Source organism: Populus alba, chromosome 9 (genome assembly GCF_005239225.2).
Source record: "Populus alba chromosome 9, ASM523922v2, whole genome shotgun sequence".
In the NCBI taxonomy this organism is placed as follows: domain Eukaryota; kingdom Viridiplantae; phylum Streptophyta; class Magnoliopsida; order Malpighiales; family Salicaceae; genus Populus; species Populus alba.
The window spans coordinates 3,674,644-3,696,327 of NC_133292.1; the positions used below are offsets into that span (position 1 = coordinate 3,674,644).

Below are 21,684 nucleotides of genomic sequence, written 5' to 3' on the forward strand. Positions count from 1 at the left end.
TCTACATATATTAACAAATGATTAATATATTTATTTATGATTTTATTAATTATCTCATGGCTGTGTATATTTAATAATTTCCTTTAATGATTACAGCTCCGCATCAGTTTCTTTCTTGTTCGAGGCTTGTTGGGCTTTCTATTGAACCAAAACAAAAACAAACTATTCTAACATGTCTACAAAACAAAGCCCAAGCAGCTATTGGCTTAAGCCTTTTTATACCAGCGCAGGATTTCAAATTCTTGCAAGAATCGTACAGAAATGGTCGGTGAGATCACTAACAATCCATTTTCTGTTTTGTATGTAATGATTTTTTTTATTTAAAAATATATTAAAATAATATTATTTTATTTTTTTAAAATTTATTTTTAATATCAGTATATTAAAAAGATCTCAAATTATTAAAAAAAAATAAATTAATTTAAAACAAAAAATAAAAAAAAATATTTTTGAAACGTAAAAAATAAACAACAAACTGACTCTAAAATTATCAGAATCCACAAGTATTGTAATATTATTAATTTTAATTTATACTATTTTTTATTTTTATCTTTATTCTTTTGTAATTATTTTCTTTGAATCACGCTTATATAAAATTAAGTATGAAATGCACAATACATATGACAATTTTAAAATGAACATGATAATTAGCTAAAACAATATTATAAAAGTAATAATAAAAAAATAACTATGAACTAAAAATATAACATAACATAATAATACATTTGAGTTTATCTATGTCTTTTGCAACGACGAGTGGATGGACTAGCTTCATCAATAGCACGACTTCCACCTGTTTGTGTGGTTTCATCATTTACTCTCAATGTCTCTTCTAATAAGTTAAGTGTAGTACAACATGTTTCAAACCAAGAAAATGCATAATAACAAGCAAATCTATCATCATCGAGATCACGGAGATCAGCCGCAACACACCAACCATCCTGTAACAAATGTCAAACCTAATATAAATCAAATTAAAATTATTAATCCATAAATAAAATGAAACGATTTTGTCAAAACCTATAAAAAGTAACAAATACTTACAACATTTTAAATCTGATATGCATGTGGCTCATACTCTATCTCATTGTGTGGAGGAACTTGTGTTGGGGTTTATGTAATGATTTAACGTGTTATATCCAGGTGTTAATCCATGTATTCCTCCTTAAAACATACAGGATGCACCTCTTTAAAAATAAAATTTCTTTGTGCATCGCACATCAATATACACTGGAGATAGTGGATCATTTAATTATAATAACTATGCCTACCTGAACAACTAATGAAATGCAATTGATCACTCGTATCTATGTCAGATAGGATGTGTCGCTTAAAGCCAAATTATAACATGCACGGTTTGGGCAATACATCTCAACAAGCTCAAAAAATATGAGGGTGACTATCGATGTCCATAAGTCCATAACCAATGTGCATATAACAGAAACAATTGTCATATCATCTTTTGAATAAGGATTGCACACAACCTATTGAAACATTAACAAAGCAATTACTTTTCATCATTTACTAACATCAACATATGCAATTATTTGTCATTATTTACCAACAACATAAACTACATCAACAATGCAATTATTTCTCATCATTTACCAACATCAATCCATGAAAAATTATTTCATAACATTTATCAATATCCAAAATAAGTGAACATTAACACAAGCAATAAATTCTCATTATTTACCAACATCAACGCAAGCAATATTTTCTCATCATTTACCAATATTTATCAATAGCCAAAAAATTAAACATCAATGTAATCAATTAATTCTCATCATTTACCAACATCAACGCAAGCAATATTTTCTCATCAACGCAAGCAATTATTTATCATAATTTACCAACATCAATGCAATTAATTATTTTCCAATATTTATCAATATCCAAAAAATTAAACATCAACACAAGTAATTAATTCTCATCATTTACCAACATCAAGACAAACAATATTTTCGCACCATTTATCAACATCAACGCTATCAATTATTTCTTTCTTGTAATTTACCAACTTACCTTATTTGACTACTTTCTATCTAACTCACTATGATAAAATGACAAAACATGGGTTAAATTAATTTCAAAATATATACTACCACACCATCTGTTAATAAATAAGCAATGAAACTTATTAAATAAGGTTTCCATTAAAAATATTATTAATCTAAAAAACATAATTTGTATGTTCAATAACATATTACTTTTATCCTAATGGAAGTTGTAGATCAACCTCCAAAACTTATATAGACATAACAAGTCTAGACTTATTTCTTGGTTGCCCCAAGTGTAAATGCTTCCACGACTATATCTTTATGTACAAAAAAGACATACAACAATTAGTAACTAACTCAAGTATAAAAAATATAATTAAAAAATAATAAATTTATTACATTTATTTTACCTGTAAAAGCAATAAACATTCTCCAACTTGCTTTGATTTTTCCTAGTTAGCTTGACACAAATACCTATACAAATATGCAAAGATGCTTGAACCCCAACTATATAGTGGAATGGATTAAAAATCCTCTAACAGTGGTAGGTAGAACAAGGGAACATGTGTCCCACTGATATATGTGAAAAGTATATTGCCAAACATATAAAGTATGTACGATCTAGTATACCTGCATAATATAAACATCAAATTGTAATCAAATATAGATAAATCAATATGTTTATTGAACTATTATTATGCATTAACATATCATTGGAGGATCTCATCATCATAGTCATCGGGTAATTCAAAAAAGTTTTCCCAAAACCATCTCATGTATAAAACATTCCCCTTAAATATTTCATGAGAGGGTACTCGTCCGAATGCATGTTTGCATAGAGTAACCTTATTCTAGATACCCATGAGAGTAATTTCTCTCTCATTTATAGGTAAGCTCAGCATAATAGTAGTTTCTTGCAATGTAGGTGTCATCTCACCGACACAAAGATGGAAAGTGTGAGTCTCCAGTCTCCATCTCTCAATTAGTGCCATAAACAAGTCATGATCCATCTTTATGTGTTGAATGTAATAAAAACCCGATTGCATGACATATGGGATCACATGATTTGGAAGCAGTATCAACCTATAGAATCTGCAATACATCTTATCCAAATCCTATAAATAAAAGAAAAGGTTGCAATCACTGATGTAATAAATTTAGTATCAATTTGGTGATGGTTTTTGTTTTTGTTTTTGTTTTTTTAATGTATGTATTGATATATGTGTGTTTAACCTTTCAACTTTACTATCTCAAATAAATATGACATTTTACAGTATCCCTCATATAAATACCATTACCATTCAAGTGCGTGAACACATTTTAATATAACAAATGTATGGTTTGAACATTGAATGTGATATTTAAGTGAATCTGCAATGTTTCATTGCTTAATAACATTCACCAAATCATCTTTAGTTCTGAAATTTTATCCAACAACCAAATCACCACTATCAACTGATTTTTTTATGATAAACAAACCAAACATTACAAACCATGTGATCAACTCTAGTATCATGACCAGATTTCCAAACAAGATGCCTCATCATCATCATCATCATCTGATGTTTTAACTAAACCCAATGACACTCTCATATTTATTATCACTAGGATCAAAGGAGTCATACCAACTTTGATTATAATATGCAGTTTTACTCTTATTTTTATCACAAATTCTTATAACCTTATCTTCCAATGTCCTAAATGTACTAGCATTAAATGTACCAGTCCTACTAAGTTTAGGTTGGCTACTCATATACAACTCAATCATGTTAGTGCTACCTTGGACGAACATTTCCATCATATTTTTAAAATCAACATCACATGTAATCGATATTGAAAACTATTGATGTTCCCCAACAAGACACCTCCAAGTGATATTTATTTCAGTATCATTATAATTCAACTCAAGTCTTTCACATATAACTTTTTTAGTATCATCAAATGACATGCCTTTAATATCATTCAAGAACACAATACTTATGCAAATACAAGTGATACTATTATTTGTATCATGAACAATAATACTACTATAATGACACAACATAAACAAGTTTGAAGACATATTTTGTAAAATAAAAATACTCATTTTATTAAAAACAAATTATCTTACACTTCAACACAAACAATAATTGCTATTACTTTGATCATAATAATAGCAATAAAAAATAATTAATTGCAAAATTTAAATTACAACAATTTTTACAAAATGTCAATTGAATATTTTTTACAACAAAAAATATGAATTACAACAATTGAATGCCAATTAAAAAGTAAATGATCTTAATTGAACAAAATCTTCAACATGATTATTTTTTACAAAAAATCAACGCAAACTCTAGTTGTTATGATTTCGATCATAACTTTATTAATAACATTAATTGATTCAAATCCTAACTAATTGCATTAATTAAAACAAAATTGATATTAGTTCAAACAATATAATTAAATATGACAAGTAACCAAATAATCAATTTAAACCTTAATTTCTCTAATTCAAACCTCATTGATTCAATAAATAACAAAAAATTTATTAAAAACACATAATTGAAACATTCAAAACCTAAAATCATCCAAGTATCAAACATGACACAAATACCTAATTAAATCAAAACACAAAACTTATCAATTCAATAATAAAACCCATCAAACTAAGAGACAATGCAAATGTTTTACCTTGATTTTTTTATATCTAGGTGGCAGTTTCATCAGTTGTGGTTGCAAGAAGGCTATCAATGGAAGTTTGGGTTGGCAGTTTACAATAAAAAATAGTAGAAAGACTTGTGGAGACAAGTAAAAGATGATTCTGGTGTTTTAGTGGAGGATTGAATGGCGTTTTGAGCGATTGGAGGGTGGTTTTTCTTTTTTCTAGAGTTTTTTATTTTGCAGGAGTGGCGACTATGAAGAAAAAAGGGGAGGATTATATATGCATCGTAACTGCGATTCTGAATCACAGCTTGATAATATAACTATGATTTTGAATTACAGTTGTTAAAGAATTATTATTATGAATAACGGTTTCACTAAAACCGTGATTCAGAATCGTGATTTTTATTTAAACCATTATTCTGAATAGCAGTTCTTTAATAACCGCAATTCAAAACATTGATACTTTAAAAACTATGCTATTTCTCTAAAAACTTTTTAAAATTGTATCATACCCTATTAACTTTCTTCTAAATGTGTGTTTTTTTTTGTTTTAAAAAAATCCATGGCTTAAGCACTCAAAAACAAAATTATGTAGCAAAGTACTTGTATATTTACCATGGATGCAATGATTCCTGAGTAATGATAACGGAGAAGAAGTCAACCCATAATGAGGAGAACCCATTTTCTTAATCTTATCAATTCAGCATGTAATGGCATAGGATTCCCAAACATTCTCTGCATTTTATTCAAGTTTGTTTATGATTACTGAGAATTCAGTAGATAAAAATACTCCATACTTGTCTAAACCACTATCACATAAAGCTTCTCCATTCATTTGCAACATGCTCCCTTTCAAGCCCCAGATGAGTAGGTTGACTTTCACCATCCATCTTCTCTTGGCATTGCTACTGCTTGTAGCTTCTCAACAACATTTCCCATCCATTATCAAGGTTCAGGCTATGGAAGCAGGCAAGCAACATCCCTCCTCTCCTCTTATTATTATATTCATTAATTATACATTGTCAGAATCCTATAGCGATTCAGCAGTGGGTGAGGGATTATTCTCCACGTAACCAATTAACTGCAGCAAATTAACAAAAGCCTTTTTCTGTCACAATTTCTAATGGTTGGCATTATCATGCCTCTGCTGCCACAGTTCATTTCAAACTGAAGCCTCGACAGCTCACCTCAAAATTACACGTGGGAGACGACTTACCAAATTGGGTAAGGAATTCAGTGTTTAGGTTACATGTATTTGGTACCAATCTTAATGCAAATGATTTATGCCTTCACCTTTTTTTTTTCTTTTTTGTGGTATTTGCATCCATGCTTTGACCCGAACAGGTTGCAGAGAAGAGGATTCATAAGAGTTCATCAGGACCCAACCCAGTAGGCAATCGCAACCCACCATCTAAGCAATGAATCAACAGATGCACTTGTTAGCACAGCCAGTAGACTGAGTTCCACCATGAGAATATCAGCTGGTATTCATTTCGGTTGAAAAAACCTGATTCCTTGGTTTTCATGCTTGTATAAAAGATGAAATTAATTTAGATTCGTTATCTTAGAGCAATTTTCGATGAAGAAATTGCACGTTTCTCATCTCGAGTAAAACCTTAGCTTTCTCAGGGTGGTGTTGTTTGCCTTCACCCCCTGATTTCTGAGAATCAAGCGAAGCATTATTAAAAGAGAGAAAAAACATGCATATGTGATTATAGGAACAGGTGAAGACCTAGTCAATAATTTCCAGCTCTAAAAAAATTACAATGAAGCAAATCTTGCTGGGATGTCTTGAGATTAGGTCTTTTACCCCTATTATAAAACATTGCACTCGAGACTTCAAGCCAGCTTGCTTGCCATGTCGATTCATGATTCCGTTAGGGTGTCATACCAGTGGCATGAGAGCATGAAAATGCTTTTTAATAAATCAAGAGGAATAAGAGTTCAAAATTGGCAGAATTTACATCATTAGCAACTCATCTTGGAATGAGCCTACATGAAAATGGCACTAAATATCAAACTACAAATACACCTTCTTGAGATATACAGGACTCGCCAAAAACTAAATTCATCAAGGTTTTTATACAGCCCGCTTTCTCTTTGACCGCTTGCTTCTCTTTGGCCGAGAAATATCCGGGACCTTCTTGCTTGCACTAGAAGCATATGCTTCTTCCAGAACCTCCTCGCCCTGTGATACAAGTTGTCTCATTTATCATTGCCAGAAAAAGACAAAAAGAAAAAGAACAGTAGTTATTGACAGTGTTAGTATTCTTAATAGAAAACAGACCAGATCCCTCAAGTCATGTAATTATCATCTACTGTACACTTGAAGCAATGAAATTCGTTTAGAATTGCATTGGCTCTTCAGATTTTCAACTGTATTGTTTGACCAGCCCACATTGCTTGATAACTTATTTAGAATGACGATGGCAAGAGAAATTTAACGATTTTTATAAGTCCCTCCCTGCACATACCATTTGTCTTCCTACTGTTGTAATGCAATCTGACAATAGAACATTCTGTTTTTGAATCCTAGGAAACTTCACTGCTGATAAGAAATCTATGGGTTTCCCTTTATGGCAGTAAAGAGTTACATAACAATGTTCAAAGTCCACCACTGCATATGCTCGAAAAGCATTTACGCATGCATGCCCATACAATACTCCTCCCTTCCTTCCCCCTGGGCTACTTGATTTCATTTCAAGGGTCAATCACCCACTTTGGAGCAGTGAACCACCAATTGCTACCAAAAATCAAGACAGCAAGCTGATTATCAATTTGCGCAGATTCCAACTGTGTCGAAGACCACCAGTTTTCATGCCTCACTACTTTCTTCTTGTTCATTGTATTAAGAATCTCAGAAGATGGATGCAAATATACGAAGAGTTAATATGCCTTTCTGGCATTGAAGAAGCCAGTGTAACAAGGAAGGTTTTAACCCTCCAATCCATGGTCCCACAACAAGCTCTTCTTAACCAAAATGGATTACAATGACAAGCCTTGAACACGTAACTAGTTCCCAATTTTCACAAGACTAAGATAAATGTTGAGTTTAAGAAAATTGTACCCCTTCTATGATGATAATCATGATATGAGGCTTAATAATTCCAACATGAGGTTGTACCCTCGCAATGCATGAGTACCACCACCATAGAAAAACAGATATGTTCCCTTTCCTGCCCCCCTAACGATCACCGTGATTTAAAAAGTTTTAAAATCCAGACAGCCAAGATAATTTTTCTTTGCATCACTTAAACAATTAAGGACTAAAATTTAGGATTTACCTTATCCTTAGTCTCTTCATCTGAATCCTCGTCAGATGCAGAATCCAGAGCTTGAACATCTTCTGATTGCAATGCCTTGCTCAATTTTTTGCCCTTCTCTTTGTCCTTTAACTGCCTGAACCTGTCAATTTCCATCTTTGTTTGTTAGACCCTCTTGGAGATGCTGAATTAAGAAACAGTAATGCAAAGAAGAACACTGACCTATCACCAGGCTGCCCTGGTTGTGCAGCTGATCTTTTTGCACGTCCTGCAGTGATGATTCCACTTGCATTCTCATTAACTACAGGCTTTGCACCGCCTAATTTGCGCAACCATACCTGCTGGGCTGTGCTGAGGACGTTGTTTGTGAACCTATAAATCACAAATATACATTTTGATAACAATGGTCCGCACGCGCGTGCACACTAAGAAACTACTCAGCTTAACAAGAATGAAATATATATTAAAAAAAAAAGACAATTCTGATGCCTGTGTTTAAATCTAAAGGACCACTGCAAATTTCGCTTTAAGAAAATGCAGAGGCATTCCACAAGTCAGAGGAATTACTAATGAGGGAAACATCTGAAACCACACACAAATGTGCAGACTAGTTTACATGGGAATGAATTTGAACTATGGGAAATGACTAAGTTATGATAAATGCTAGCTTATTTACCCTAAAAAGAAACTAATTTCAAAGCACCAGTTGGAATGCCTCTATGACCAACAATGAATAGTGCTCATAATTTTTTCCATGTGAGGGAAGGTGCAAATATGACAGCACGAGCAAAAATACATAACATAAAAACAACAGATGTGCAATTCATGCTGATGATATTCCACAATGACAATATGATGTCAGTTTTTTATTGATGGCACAAAATTGACAAACTTCTTGCTTCCTCAAAGTCAATTAATGAAACTAAACACATGGAAACAAAACATGGATAAGTTCAGTTGAGTGACATTGTTGATGAGAAACAAACCAGTATATAGATAATCCCGATGGAACAGACAAAGAGAAGTAACCAATCATAAGAGGTAGAAACTTGAAAACAAGAAGTGTGTTCTTTTGAGTTGGATCGTCTGTCTGTCAAACCAGAATAATTCGGGGTTAAAGAATCATTTGGATGAATACTGGTGACAAACAGAAAAGGCCAATGAAGAGATTGATTTATCTACCTGAGGAGGCTTCATGATCTCCATTGATACGTACTGTGAGACAACAAGGAGGACAGGCAAAACCAGGTATGCTGCAGTGTCATTCCAGCCTAATGGCGGATGACCATCCTGCATGACAGAATTAGATTATCCAAATCTGCTACACAGTCTCGGGGAAGAAATATGACTGCACAGCACCTCGCTAATGGTAAAATAGTAAACAACAGCTAATGCAGTTACATCTAATTTGCATGTTGGAGTGTAAATTAGCCATCTCTTCACATCAAGACTACCCATGACCTGCATTAATTTATCCATAGCATACCAACTGGATGACTCCAGAGGACATGAAATAAGCAAACAGGCAAAACTGTAAAGTTAAAAATAAATTTCCTCACCTCTCTCTCAAACCACTAAATCACTTCTTTCAAAATCCAAGGCTAGAGCATTTGAGAAAGGATGCTTTTGATGAAAATAGTAAAAAATAAATTTATCAGTGCATAAAACATAGAAATAAGTCTTCTAGTATAACGGAGGTGGATCCCTATAATAGCTCCGAGGAAATAAGACATTAAAATAGTTAATAGATAAAAAAAGTATGCTGCATCTTCTACCAAGACAAGGCAACAGAAAGATCCAATTCAAGCACAAGCAAGGATCAATAATGAACCTTTTTTCAACATATATTAAAGAAGCTCTGTGGCAAGTCAAAGCTTTTGCAAAGATATGGAGAACCCGACATTTTTTTTTCCTGATGTACAACATGACATCAACCACTAATAGAGGCACAAAAAGGTATTAGCCAATCAACATCATTTCTTAAGATTCAATCAAGCACAGCAAAAGGCACCCACAGTACCTGCATGACCTGGATTTCATGCTAAGATTTGCACTTGAAAATGCCAATCAATGACAAAGGGGAAATGATAAGTTGATTTGGCCATGTCAAACATAGGCCACAAGAGACCTGGTTCGGAGAAGTAACAAGTTGTTAAAAGAAAGTGGAAAAATGGGGAAGAGGGAGGCCTATGTTAACATGGATGTAAGTGGTAATAGAGGAATAAAGATCTCAACTAGTTTGGGACTAGGGCTTTGTTGTTGTTCCAAGCAACTCTAATAAAGGCTTGAATGACAAAATTAAATGAGGATCACGTAGGGAAGCAAGTTGGTTGGGTCAGCCTTGAATTCCATCCCATTATTTTAAATCTAAAACAGGATTATAGATCCAATAATTATTAATCAATTACAAATGGACAAATTCAAGTTGATTTGATTCCATCCAACTAATGAGAATTCAATTATATAAATATATTTGTGCAAGTGTACATATATATATATATATATGCACACATGTATTCTGTTGCAACATCATTAAAGAGAAAAAAATTAAACAGAATATTCATTTATTCAAATTGTGTTTTACAATTCCTTTCAGGTCCTTTTCAGTTGCAGGTTTGAATAACAGATAAAAAGTTAGCGTCTTACTAAACCTGCACTGGATTTAACCATTTACAGCTCTACAATTACCACTAGGTGCACCAAGATTGAGAATTTTTGGGACAGAAAACAGAGCTATGCATTGCTGAACATGTACCTTGATGAATATAAGAAAAAAATATATCTCTTGAAAGGAAAATAAGAAGTGTATAAAAGATGTCTGACATACTGCCCCACCATAGAAAGAATCAAATCCTCAGATAGGGACCTAAGGCTTCCTCACATCTTCCTCTTTCTGCGGCTAACAGTGAAATCACCTCAACAAAGCGGCAATCTAAGAGCTAATGGAGCAATACTGCGCAACATAACCCTAGGAAAGAGATATAAACTATCACTCCAGCATTCATGTCATCACAACCTCATGTCCTAACCAAAATCATCTGAAATAAACTGTATGTTGGTTTATGGTGTCGTACAATTGATCTCCAATATCTCACCTATGCCGTAGACAGCTATTCTAAAATTAGGTAAAGAAACTCGCAAGACCTAAAATCCACTGAGCTAATCAAGTAGAATTGGAAAACAAACTGTGTGCATATCAAACCACAAATGAAATGCAATACATCAATCTCACTCTCCACTTTTGCAAACATGAGCTTATTTTGAAAGGGGTAAAGTTACATCAAATACATGACCAATGTCACAAGTTTTTCATAAGTACGGAGAAAAAGAAAACGTTTAATGTCAATAACAGGACTAGAAAAGAATAATTGTTAGCTTCAAGATTATGATGAAAGATACATTTCTATTACCACAAATGGAAAAAGCCAAGAAATGCCTGATCCGCTTTGTCGAGCTGCGATTGTAGTTGGCCCACCCAAAGAGGGAATCCAAAAGAAACCTTCTGTCAACACTCCCTTTAAGGAAAAATTTTACAGTTATCAGCGTTGGTCAATTGTTCTACGCGTGCACATACATCATCGTTGTACAAAAGATAACAAGATGATGTCAACCTATTAAATACCTCATTTGCAACGTTTGAAAGAGCCTGATATAGGCCTATCCATACTGGTATTGTAGCCAAAGTTGGAAAACAACCTAAAATGAGAAGTTCTTCAGGATCAGCACCACAAGCCATATACTACACATAGAGACCAAGTAAACTAACAGAACCGATGCAAGTATTAGTTAAGGCCAACATTTTTAGTCAGCAACCGACTTTTATGAGTGAATTAAATAAAACCCGAAAGAACATAGGCAACTCTAAGATACAAATATATATTTAGGAAACCATTTTCAATTGATTGAATAGCAAAACAGATGCAATGTCTTAAAGCAGTACCTGCTAATGGATTAACTCCAGCCTGCCTGTATAGACGTGATGTCTCAAGCTGTATTTTTTCCTACAAATTAAATTAAATAAAAAATCAACTTTCCTTAGAACACGAAACTCATGTGCTTAAAATAAACCAGGAGATTTCAATAAATCATACTTAACACTGCCTCACCTGATTTCCTGCATACCTTTGTTGAATAGCTTTTATCTTAGGTTGCAGGTTTTGCATAGCCAGTGTAGATTCTACCTAAACAATTGATTACAATAAAATAAAAATTCATTTAATTTTAACAATAACGGAATTAATTATTATATTTTTTCTACTAAAATAGAAGATTAAGAAAAGATAATCACCTGTTTCTTGGTCAAAGGCAAAGTAGCAACTTTAACAATAACAGTAAGCAAAATAATGGCAAAACCGTATGCATACGGCACATGTACAGCCGATAGTCCATCCTTCAGCACCTTGAGAACGAATTCCATACCATCAGAGATGAAACCGAACCAACCGCCACTCTTTTGAGCAGTATCAGTTGAGGTAGTAGAAGCAGCGGAATCTACTGCAACGGCGGCATCAGCGAGCGTGTAGAGAAATCCTTCAGCTCTGCTAATAATTGAATTGAAATCAATTGAAGAGTCTAAGTGATGATGAATCGGTGGAATGTTGTCGTGTAAGCTTAACTTGATTCTTGTGGAAATGAATCGACGGTTGGTAGTGAGAGTGGGGCGAGAGAGAGAGGGGAGAGATGTGGCGATGAACGGTGGAGATGAAAGGAGAGTTCTCGCCATGGAAGGGGAGGGAATTGTGGTTGCGGGGGGAGGGGGGGGGGGGGTCAGGTTCTCATGAGAGTTGGAGTGGTGGAGTTAGAGGTGAGATTGATATTCTTTTTATTTATATTTTTTCAATTATCCTTTATTTATATTAATTTTTTATTAATATAAATAACCAATCAATTTACATACATCTTAATTAATTCAATAAACTTTAAAATTAATAATTATATATCTCTACTCAAACTAAACCACAAAAAATATCCTTTATTTTTATTTTTATTTATGTGGGTGTTCCGGTCAGCTTGCGCGCACCACAACTAATCTCACGGCTCACTGAACATTATTTAAATTCAGTGAGCATGTAAAGCACTGCGAGGATGACAAACATATACAATAAGGTTTGAACCCAGAATATAAAAAAAAGGAACAAATCCCTTTAACTACTCGGTGAAGACCTGAAGTGCAGCATTCTTTATTTTTATACATAGGCAAAGTGGCGGTTGATTATTAGGGAATGAAAAAGTTCCAGTTAATTACGGGAGTTAACGGTCAATTCGAATGAAATCTCTCTTTTTATATATATTAAAAAATAATAATAATAAAAACCAACCCTAAAGGTGGTGAATTCAATATTCCCTTCGACCCATTGTGTTGTGGATGGGACAATGAAATTATTATTTGTCTTCTAAAAAAAAGAGTGTGGGTTATGGTGGAGAGTAGGATTGTTTTTGTAATGAAATTATTTTGATATTTTAAAATTATTTAGGGATAAGTTAAATATTTTATTTTTATTGTACATAATAAAATTATATTGATGCCCTTAAAAGAAAGAAATTATTAGTCTACTGGGGTATTTTTATATTTTTCGTTTGATTGTGCATGCTAAAATAATAATATGCTACAATAATAAAAAGATATATTGGCCTTTAGAATTTATATTTTTAAGCTTAGGGTCAAAAGTTATTTTAGTCTGGGTACAAATAACTTTTTTTGTTGTTATTGTGTTGGGCTATGAGCAGTTTGGTTTTTCAAAAAAAAAAAAAAATTATTGGCATGTGTTACATATGTATAAGCTATTTTGTTATCTTCTTATGATGTGTCGTTGATTCTAGTGACTAAAAAGGTTGTTTCGAGGTAGTGTCTGCTTTTTCTCGATGTCTCCTCCATGAACCTATGGTGTGTGTACTAAGAAGAATTCCAGTTTGGTATCAACAAACATTTTTCTTTCCTTCCTTGGGTTTCGCACCATGCTCTCTGATTTTTTAAATCAATCCTTAAACTTCTCTTTCTTTTTTATTTAGTCCATATTCTTTTTGTTATTATTTTTATTTGAAATAATTCATTAAATTATTTGTTTTATTCCATCCTCAATCAATTTTTTTTCTTTAACAAATTTGGTCCTTATTTTTTTAATTGTTATTTTTGTAATTTGAGATAATTTTTAGAATTGTATTTTTTTTTCGATTTTGGCATCTGTCAATTTTTTTTCCTATTAGATTCCATCCTCATTATTTTTATTGTTTTATTTTTCTTTTTTGCTTTGCAAAATTTTCTAGATTGGTTTTTTTTTTTAACCCGATTTCATTCTTTATCATTTAATTGGTTTGAGTTTAGTTCCTTGGTTATGCCTGTATCTAAGATTTCACATATTGCAACCTTTGAAAATTAACCCAGCTTCAGAAGGTTTGCCAAGTATTGCTTTGGTTTTTTTTTTCTTTATAAGCTAATGTTTTTTCGATTTCTTCCTTCAATATTTACTTAATTAGAGATTGGGTTTTTTTTTTTTTTTTGCTTTTTATGACCTTTTATTTTATTTTATTTTATTTTATGGGGTTATCTTAGGTCTTTTTATTTTTTGTTCTTTTTTAAATTTATTTTTTAAAATAAATTTTGTTCTTAAATTAAATATAATTGATTGATTAAATATAGATGAATGCTCATGTCATTCTATTTAGTTTGGTTTGCTTTTCTAAGGCGTTGCTCTAGCAACCCATGCAGCTTATTATGATGTTATCATCCAGACTTTCGCAATCGGGTTTAAATTGTCTCAACAAACTTTTTTTTGTGATGGGCTATATCCATATTAGAGTGATGATGAGTTTTCAAAGATTTTTTTTTCCTTTCCTTCCAAATATGATATTGGTGACTCATTAGTTTTAGTTAATTGTTGCCTATAGTTTAAATCAGAATACAAACTACCAAATCTTATTGGATCTAGTCGAGTTAATGACTCGAGTATGAGGGTTTTTTTGCTTCTTTAAAATTAGTTTTCATACTTTAAGAGTCCTTTTTGTACACTCAAAACTTTTTTATTGGCTCATGGCATAGCATGGGTCATTGATCTAGTAGCAACATTTAGTTGTTCATCATTGTAGCCATGAAGTGTTGTGTTAGAAAAATTTTGTTATAATTTTTAAATTAGTCATAGCTAAAGTGTTAAATTAAACGTGACAAAAGTTAAGTGTGATAAAAAAGATAAATAGATGCACATTCCCTCTGTTTGGTAACGTAGTTCAATTTGTCTATTAAAGTGCCTTTTAAATTGTGTTTTACCTGAAAAACACCAAATCGATTTTTTAGGTGTTTCTAATTATTTTGATATGTTGTTGATGTGAAGTTGAAAAGCTAGAACCATAGAACTCATAATTAAGATTGAACATAATCTAAAAAAGTTAAAATCAAGTTGAAAAGAACTTGTCTCAATGATTACTTAAACTAAAAAACAATAGTTATTGGATGGAACCCTAACTCGTTGATTATAAAAAACAAAAATTTAAAGGTATATGGATAAACACCACAAAGAAGTAATTTTTAATAAGTTCTGAAAGTTCTATGAAGAATCAAAAGTAAGAGCAAACTCTATTACACAGGTTTTATTTATGAATAATCAATTTATCTCTTCTAATACTAGGTTGAAAAAATAACATTATTTATATCAAGTATAATGTTCCAAAACTAGGTTGAAAAAATGACAAAATATTTATAAATAAAATAGAAAAAACAATCCTAAATATATTAGGAAAATATTGCAAATCATAAGCAATAACTTCTAGACTTTATCATAAGGACTTGTTGATGTCTGATTGTTACAAAATATTAACAATGTAAGTTACATCCATTAACACAAAATTGCACATTAGAAAAACAAGCTCAATCCACATGCAAGTAGGAAAAAAAGTTAAATTTACAAGTCTTATGGGAAATAAAACTCAAATATCTTTAATTAGCTCATTAAATACCTTTTTAATTTTCTTAACTCTTGACATTGCAATAGGCTCGATCGACATATGTAATGGATCATGTGATATTGCTTGATAATTGTCATCAATTGATGTTGAAAAAAATAATAAAAAAGTTATAAAAATATTATTTTAATGAATATTCAATTGAAAAACTCTTTTTATAAAAGAAACTTTATATAACATTGTCAAACACACAATAAAATTCTAAATTACTAAATCTACATTACCATTTTTTTCATTTAACAAACGTAATTTTTAGTACAATAGTTATTTTAATCACATACATTATATTTATTTTATTGGAAAATGATTAGTTTTCTATTCCTATGCCATCTGTGGTATTTAAAAGAAATTATAATTATCAAATTCTTTTTGTAAAAAAATTTTGTTTCTAAAAAACTTATAACATAAATGAATCATCTATATCTATAGACATATATACGTAGTTTTAAAAATCTATTTTTGTTCTTCTTTTTTAAAGTATCTAAACAGTTTTCACAATTTCAGTGTTATCACGAAGTAGTTGAGTTTTTTGTTTTTTTAAAATGGATAATATTAAAGTTAGGCAAACTAGAGTTAATATTTAATTGAAATTAAATTATTTACACAAATGTTGTTGTTGTTGTTGTTATTAAACAAAGTTTTTAATGCAAAAAATAATTGTTTTATAATAAAGTAATTTATTCAAATAGCTAAGTCAAGTATTTATTTTTAATATTTGAAATATTTCAATGATACAATTACCAAATTTGGTTATTTTAAATATTATTATTAAGAAATATTTTTTTGAATAAATTAATATGAAATTACAATGACCAACAAATATTTAGAAATGTTATAAAAAAAAATCCATTTTATACCCAAAATGTCCTTAATATTAAGGGGTATGATTCAAAAGTATTAAAGGTATTTTGGATACAAAATGTCATTTTTGTAATATTCACTTAAACTTAAGGGGTGGTTTTGTAAAACTCTTAAACTTTTAGGTAGTCATTGTAACTTTATTAACAAAAGCTAAAAAGCATTGGGAAACATTGTAATTCTATGTTTATATTATTCATTGAAATAGTATAATGATGATTTTATTCTTTACATTAAAAAACTTAAATCTAGTTATTATGGGTATAAAAATATTTTCACAGGACGTATTAGTTATTACCAAATTGATTAGGAACAAGTAAGTTTTTTATCATTTCAAAACATAGTGAAACAACCAAAATGTCCTTAAAAATAAAAATTTTAAAACTAGTTTTATAGGGTAATTTTGTACTTTCATAATGATTTTTTTTAATAATTATAATGTTAGATGAATAACACTTTGGTATCTAACTAGACATAGAAAATAATAATAATAATAATAATAATAATAATAATAATAATAATAATAATAATAATAATAAAGGGTATAGTGAAATGATTAAATACTTTTGGAAGTTAAAAAATTAAAATTGGCTTTAGAGGGTTTTTTTTTGTCTTTTCAAAAAAAAAAAAAATTCTTGTTATTATGAGGTCATTTTAGAGGTAATTGAGTCTTTTTTTAATAATAAAAAAAAACAGATAGCATCTCTTGTCATAAAAAAATATCATTTGTAATGTCTTTGAAAGCATTGTGACGTCCTTTTTCCTATTATGTGGTGCATATTAGTGTAGGATGGTATGCTTATTGTTAGTGAGCCTTTTTTTCCTTCATTATTTTATCTTTTCTCACTCTAAAATGAGAGCTTGATCCTCTTTATTCTTAGTATTTTAAATTTAGTCATTTTTCTTTTGATTTTGATTTTTTCTTCATGGTCAGTTTGTAAATGTTTTATTTGTTTTCAATTTTATCCCTTAATCTTAATTTTTCATATATTATGTTTTCCAATTTGATCCTAATTCATATTTTACATCCAATTTTTTTCTTTGTCATTTTGTAAAAGTTTTATTTATTTTTTATTTCATCATTCTATCTAATTTTATGGTACATTATTTTAGCAAATTGATCCTCATTCTTTTAATATTTTTTGGTCCTTTAAATAAATTTATTTTTCTTTTTGATTTCACCCTTGAATCAAATATAAAATTTATTTTGTAAATCAAATTTGATCGTTATTCTTTTAAATATTTGTTTTATCCTTTTACTATATAGATTTTTCTTTTCAATCTCATCATTCAATAACATATAAAATTTATTTTCTATTATAATTTTAATCCTCATTTTTTTAATTGCTATTTTTTTTTATTTCAAATGCTTTTACATAATTAAAGCTTTTTTTATTTTAATTTCATCTTTCATTATTTGATTGATTAAGAATTAGACTTCATGATTTTTTTAGATAAAGTGTTTCGGGTCTAATGATCTAGGTCACGAGCTTAAATAGTTAATATAGGTTGATATTTTTTAATATTGAGTTATTCCAATCTCATAATTTGAGCCATGAGTTTAACAAGATAACCTAGTTGTCTCAACTCTAATTACTAGGGTTATAAATTTGTCATGTTAACTCAGATTGACCAAAATATATTTTTCTAAGTTTTTTTTTTTTTTAATCTCATTTCATCCTTATATATTTAATGGGTTGGAAATTGAGTTACATTATTTATCTCATTTTGAAAAAAAAAAAATTCTTTAGGTTATCGTGATTAGTTCTTACAAAAAAATTTGGTCAATCTAATGTAATAGCATATTTTTTTCATCTCTTTATATTTTATGGGCTGGAAATTGAACTACATTATTTATTTCATTTAAAATATATATTTTTTCTTCAGGTTATTGTGATTATTTTTTTACGAAAAAATTGGTAAATCTAATGTCATAGCATATTTTAATATAGTCTAATTAAAATAAAATCAATTTATTTAACTCAATTGTGACTTTGACCAAGTCATGGAAATTTTTTTCCTATTTAAAATGTGTTTTTGATGCACCTGAATATTATTTTAAAAAAAAATTTATATAATTATTAACATTTTTATCTATTTAATTTGTTCTGAAAAAAAAAATATTAACAAAAACATTTATTAACAAAACAAAACTGTGACAACGTGCAAATTATCAACTTGTTTAACGACGAATTTAAGTCTATGATTAAAAGTTTTTGGAATTCTTATAAATTCATTTCAACTCCAAATTTATATTTTCAGGTATATTCATAAAAAATCAAAATTCTTTGTCTATTTTCTCTAACATGAAGAAAAAAAGATTTATGTAATAATTTTTTTCAAAACACAGTAAAAATTAAATGGTATTAGATAAAATAGTATCTAAATATATTCTTTAATATTTTAAGAGTCTAGTAAAATAATATACCTAATATATTTTTAATTAATCAATTTCTAAAAAATTACATCTAAATTCTCGGGGAAAGAGAAAACAAATAGGCTATGAACGCAAGCCTAGGTAAGCCTTAAAAAATAAGCCTAGATAAGTTGGTCTACAAGTTCAGGCCTTTGCACTTGATTTTTTTTATTTTTTTTTTAAATTAGATGAACGGATGTGTTGTTTATCCTTCTTTTTTTTTGAAGAAATTATACAATATATTGTGTTAATAAAAAGAATCAAACATTTAATAAACACCCTTGCAACCTTAAAAAACTAAAATTTCAACCCATAAAACCCCCAAAATGATCTAAAAATATAGAATTCAAAACTGCACAAAAATCTTACTTGTACAAGATTGCCGATAAGCTTTAACAAGCATATGGCCTGACAATTGTGTATGTGATATCTTTTCTTAATAATAAAAAAAAATCGAAGTTGAATGACTTCAATTTATTCGGTTATTATGTAATGAGAAAGAGTTACCCTCCTCTGTGTAGTCTCTTGATGAACCCAAGAAAAAAAAAAAAAAACAAGTATACAGGTGTTAATAAAAGAAAAAAAAATACCAATATTAATTGAGCTAAATTCATTGATATATTGAAGAGCTCTAATTATGTTTTTGTAAATCAATCACGTGTGTTGAAAAAATACAAGTGTATATTCAATAAATATTTTCCTTAATTAGTGTCAGACTTTGTATAAAGATTTTAACTTAAGAATGGATAAGTAATTATTATATTAAAAAAAAACAAGAATTATAATTTGTAAGTCCCCATAGAATATTAAATACCAAGAACAAATATTATTGAATGTGCGCTTGAGCACTCATTAGTATTACTCCCACATGCATGGAGTTTGGAGTGATCGTTAACCCGGCTTACCCAATAAGAAATCTCATTTCAAAAACACTATCATAAACTTCAATTTTAGTTCACATTCAATGATAACCCTCAAACTTTTCCATAGAAGAAATCAAAGAAAGGTTTGCAATCACCAGAATGTTCTTCAATGCCAGTAGTAATCTCAGAGGAGCTAGGAGTGTTGATGGAATTCTCAGCAGGAGTTGAACCAGCAGGACAGATAGTCGTTGCTCCTTCTAAAGTTCCTGTTGGGTGCAAAGGAAAGAGAGGCAACGTTGCTTGATCACTGCTGCTCTTGTGGTTGATGGTTACCAGGGTCCTCTTACCCTTGTTCATCGTGACACGATTGTGGTACCCATAGGGTGCCGCTGGTTCATATCCATTAAAAGCACAGGTTCTTGCTTCAGACCTCGGCCTCATCTTGAAATTACTAGGGAGTAGCATTTTCGGATGTTGATGACAAAACCCCATTACTTCGCTCTGTTGTGGGAAGTATGGACTGCAGACAACTGGAAAAGGAAAGCTTCATTACAAATAAAATGACAACGAAATTTATAGCGCATGCATTCTGCATCCATGAAAGAGATAGGGGAAGGGAAAGGTCATGGAAACATATAAGATATTAATAAAGCTTTATGCAATCATAAAAGGTGCAGTAAGCAAGAGAACAAATCTATCTGAAAAGTTACAAGAGGAAATCTGTATTTTATTTCTGAATCTCCTCCTGGATAACAAACAGTCTCAGGAGAATACTTTCTTTATGTTTGCTTTTGTTTACACTGATATCGAGTTTATCTGCATGAAGAGAGACAGCTAGGAATGAAACTAAAAATAGGATAAATTAATTAATGCGAGCAAGAGAACACGAACAACGAAAACAAACAACTCAAATTAGAAAAAAACAAAATCCATATTTAATTCGTAAAATATTCAGTAGAACCTATCCCTAAATTCTAAGGATCAATAAAAAACTATAGGGCAGACATGATATTGAGATGGATAAGATTAAGTAACAAACCATTTGCGCAAGGAGGTGCAAACACAGGTTGATGAACCTTGTGAAGATAGTTATTGATATAAGTCATGCTCTCTTGTTTCTGCTTCTGTCTTTGTCTTGCCTTGTGATTTTGAAACCAGTAAAATACATTCTTTCCTTCTATGTGACCATAAGCTTTGAGCCTGCTCGTTATTTGCTCTATCATTTCAGTACTTGGGGTCCGTATACCTTGGCTGTAGAAGCTCTCAAGCATGCTAATCTGCTCCTTTGTTGGGTTCCATCTTGAATTCCCTGGAGCTCCACCAGAACCAGCCACGTCCATATCATCGCTATCCATATCTTTCTTTCTAAAAATTTACTTAGAGTTTGTATAGTTTCTTGATCCAAAGAAGGAGAAAATATAGGGTTTCTGAAAGAGCCTTAAAAGACAAATAGAGAGTCAACGAGGGAGAGGTAGAGAGAGGCAATTTGGGTTAAGATTTGCATGGGTTTTGTACTCTATTTATATAGAGATTATCAAAGGATAGAGGCACAAGTCAAACAAAAAGACGAGAAAAAAGAAGAAGAGGTGTTTGACATGCGTATCGTTTTTGGTGCTAAAAAAACTCTGAAAACATGGCGAGTAGCGGCTGGGAGAGGCTTTGGTCTTCTTCGTTCAAAAATC

General features: G+C 30.7%; 2 protein-coding genes across 2 annotated transcripts; both read right to left on the bottom strand.

Moving 5' to 3' along the window:
• Positions 1-6,550: 6,550 nt before the first annotated feature.
• On the bottom strand, positions 6,551-12,680 carry LOC118053737 (inner membrane protein PPF-1, chloroplastic). Its single transcript, XM_035065083.2, has 10 exons — positions 12,201-12,680; positions 12,019-12,093; positions 11,853-11,913; positions 11,535-11,608; positions 11,323-11,427; positions 9,095-9,202; positions 8,899-9,002; positions 8,135-8,284; positions 7,934-8,054; positions 6,551-6,837 (listed from the first exon to the last, which is right to left on the bottom strand). The coding sequence occupies exons 1-10, from the start codon at positions 12,633-12,635 to the stop codon at positions 6,730-6,732; spliced, it is 1,341 nt and encodes a 446-aa protein (XP_034920974.1). The 5' UTR covers positions 12,636-12,680; the 3' UTR covers positions 6,551-6,729.
• A 7,433-nt stretch (positions 12,681-20,113) lies between these two features.
• On the bottom strand, positions 20,114-21,357 carry LOC118053791 (WUSCHEL-related homeobox 2). The gene is made up of 2 exons (XM_035065169.1): positions 21,042-21,357; positions 20,114-20,532 (listed from the first exon to the last, which is right to left on the bottom strand). The coding sequence occupies exons 1-2, from the start codon at positions 21,355-21,357 to the stop codon at positions 20,114-20,116; spliced, it is 735 nt and encodes a 244-aa protein (XP_034921060.1).
• Positions 21,358-21,684: the final 327 nt, after the last annotated feature.

Bases quoted from the DNA above. Each gene is read 5' to 3' on its own strand.
- LOC118053791 (XM_035065169.1), bottom strand. From the start codon at position 21,357: ATGGATAGCGATGATATGGACGTGGCTGGTTCTGGTGGAGCTCCAGGG. The intron at 20,533-21,041 runs GTTTGTTACTTA...TTCCTTTTCCAG, and splicing joins TGCACCTCCTTGCGCAAATG to TTGTCTGCAGTCCATACTTC.
- LOC118053737 (XM_035065083.2), bottom strand. From the start codon at position 12,635: ATGGCGAGAACTCTCCTTTCATCTCCACCGTTCATCGCCACATCTCTC. The intron at 9,203-11,322 runs GTAATAGAAATG...TCTGTCATGCAG, and splicing joins CTTGGCTTTTTCCATTTGTG to GATGGTCATCCGCCATTAGG. The intron at 8,285-8,898 runs GTTTGTTTCTCA...TGTGATTTATAG, and splicing joins TCGGGATTATCTATATACTG to GTTCACAAACAACGTCCTCA.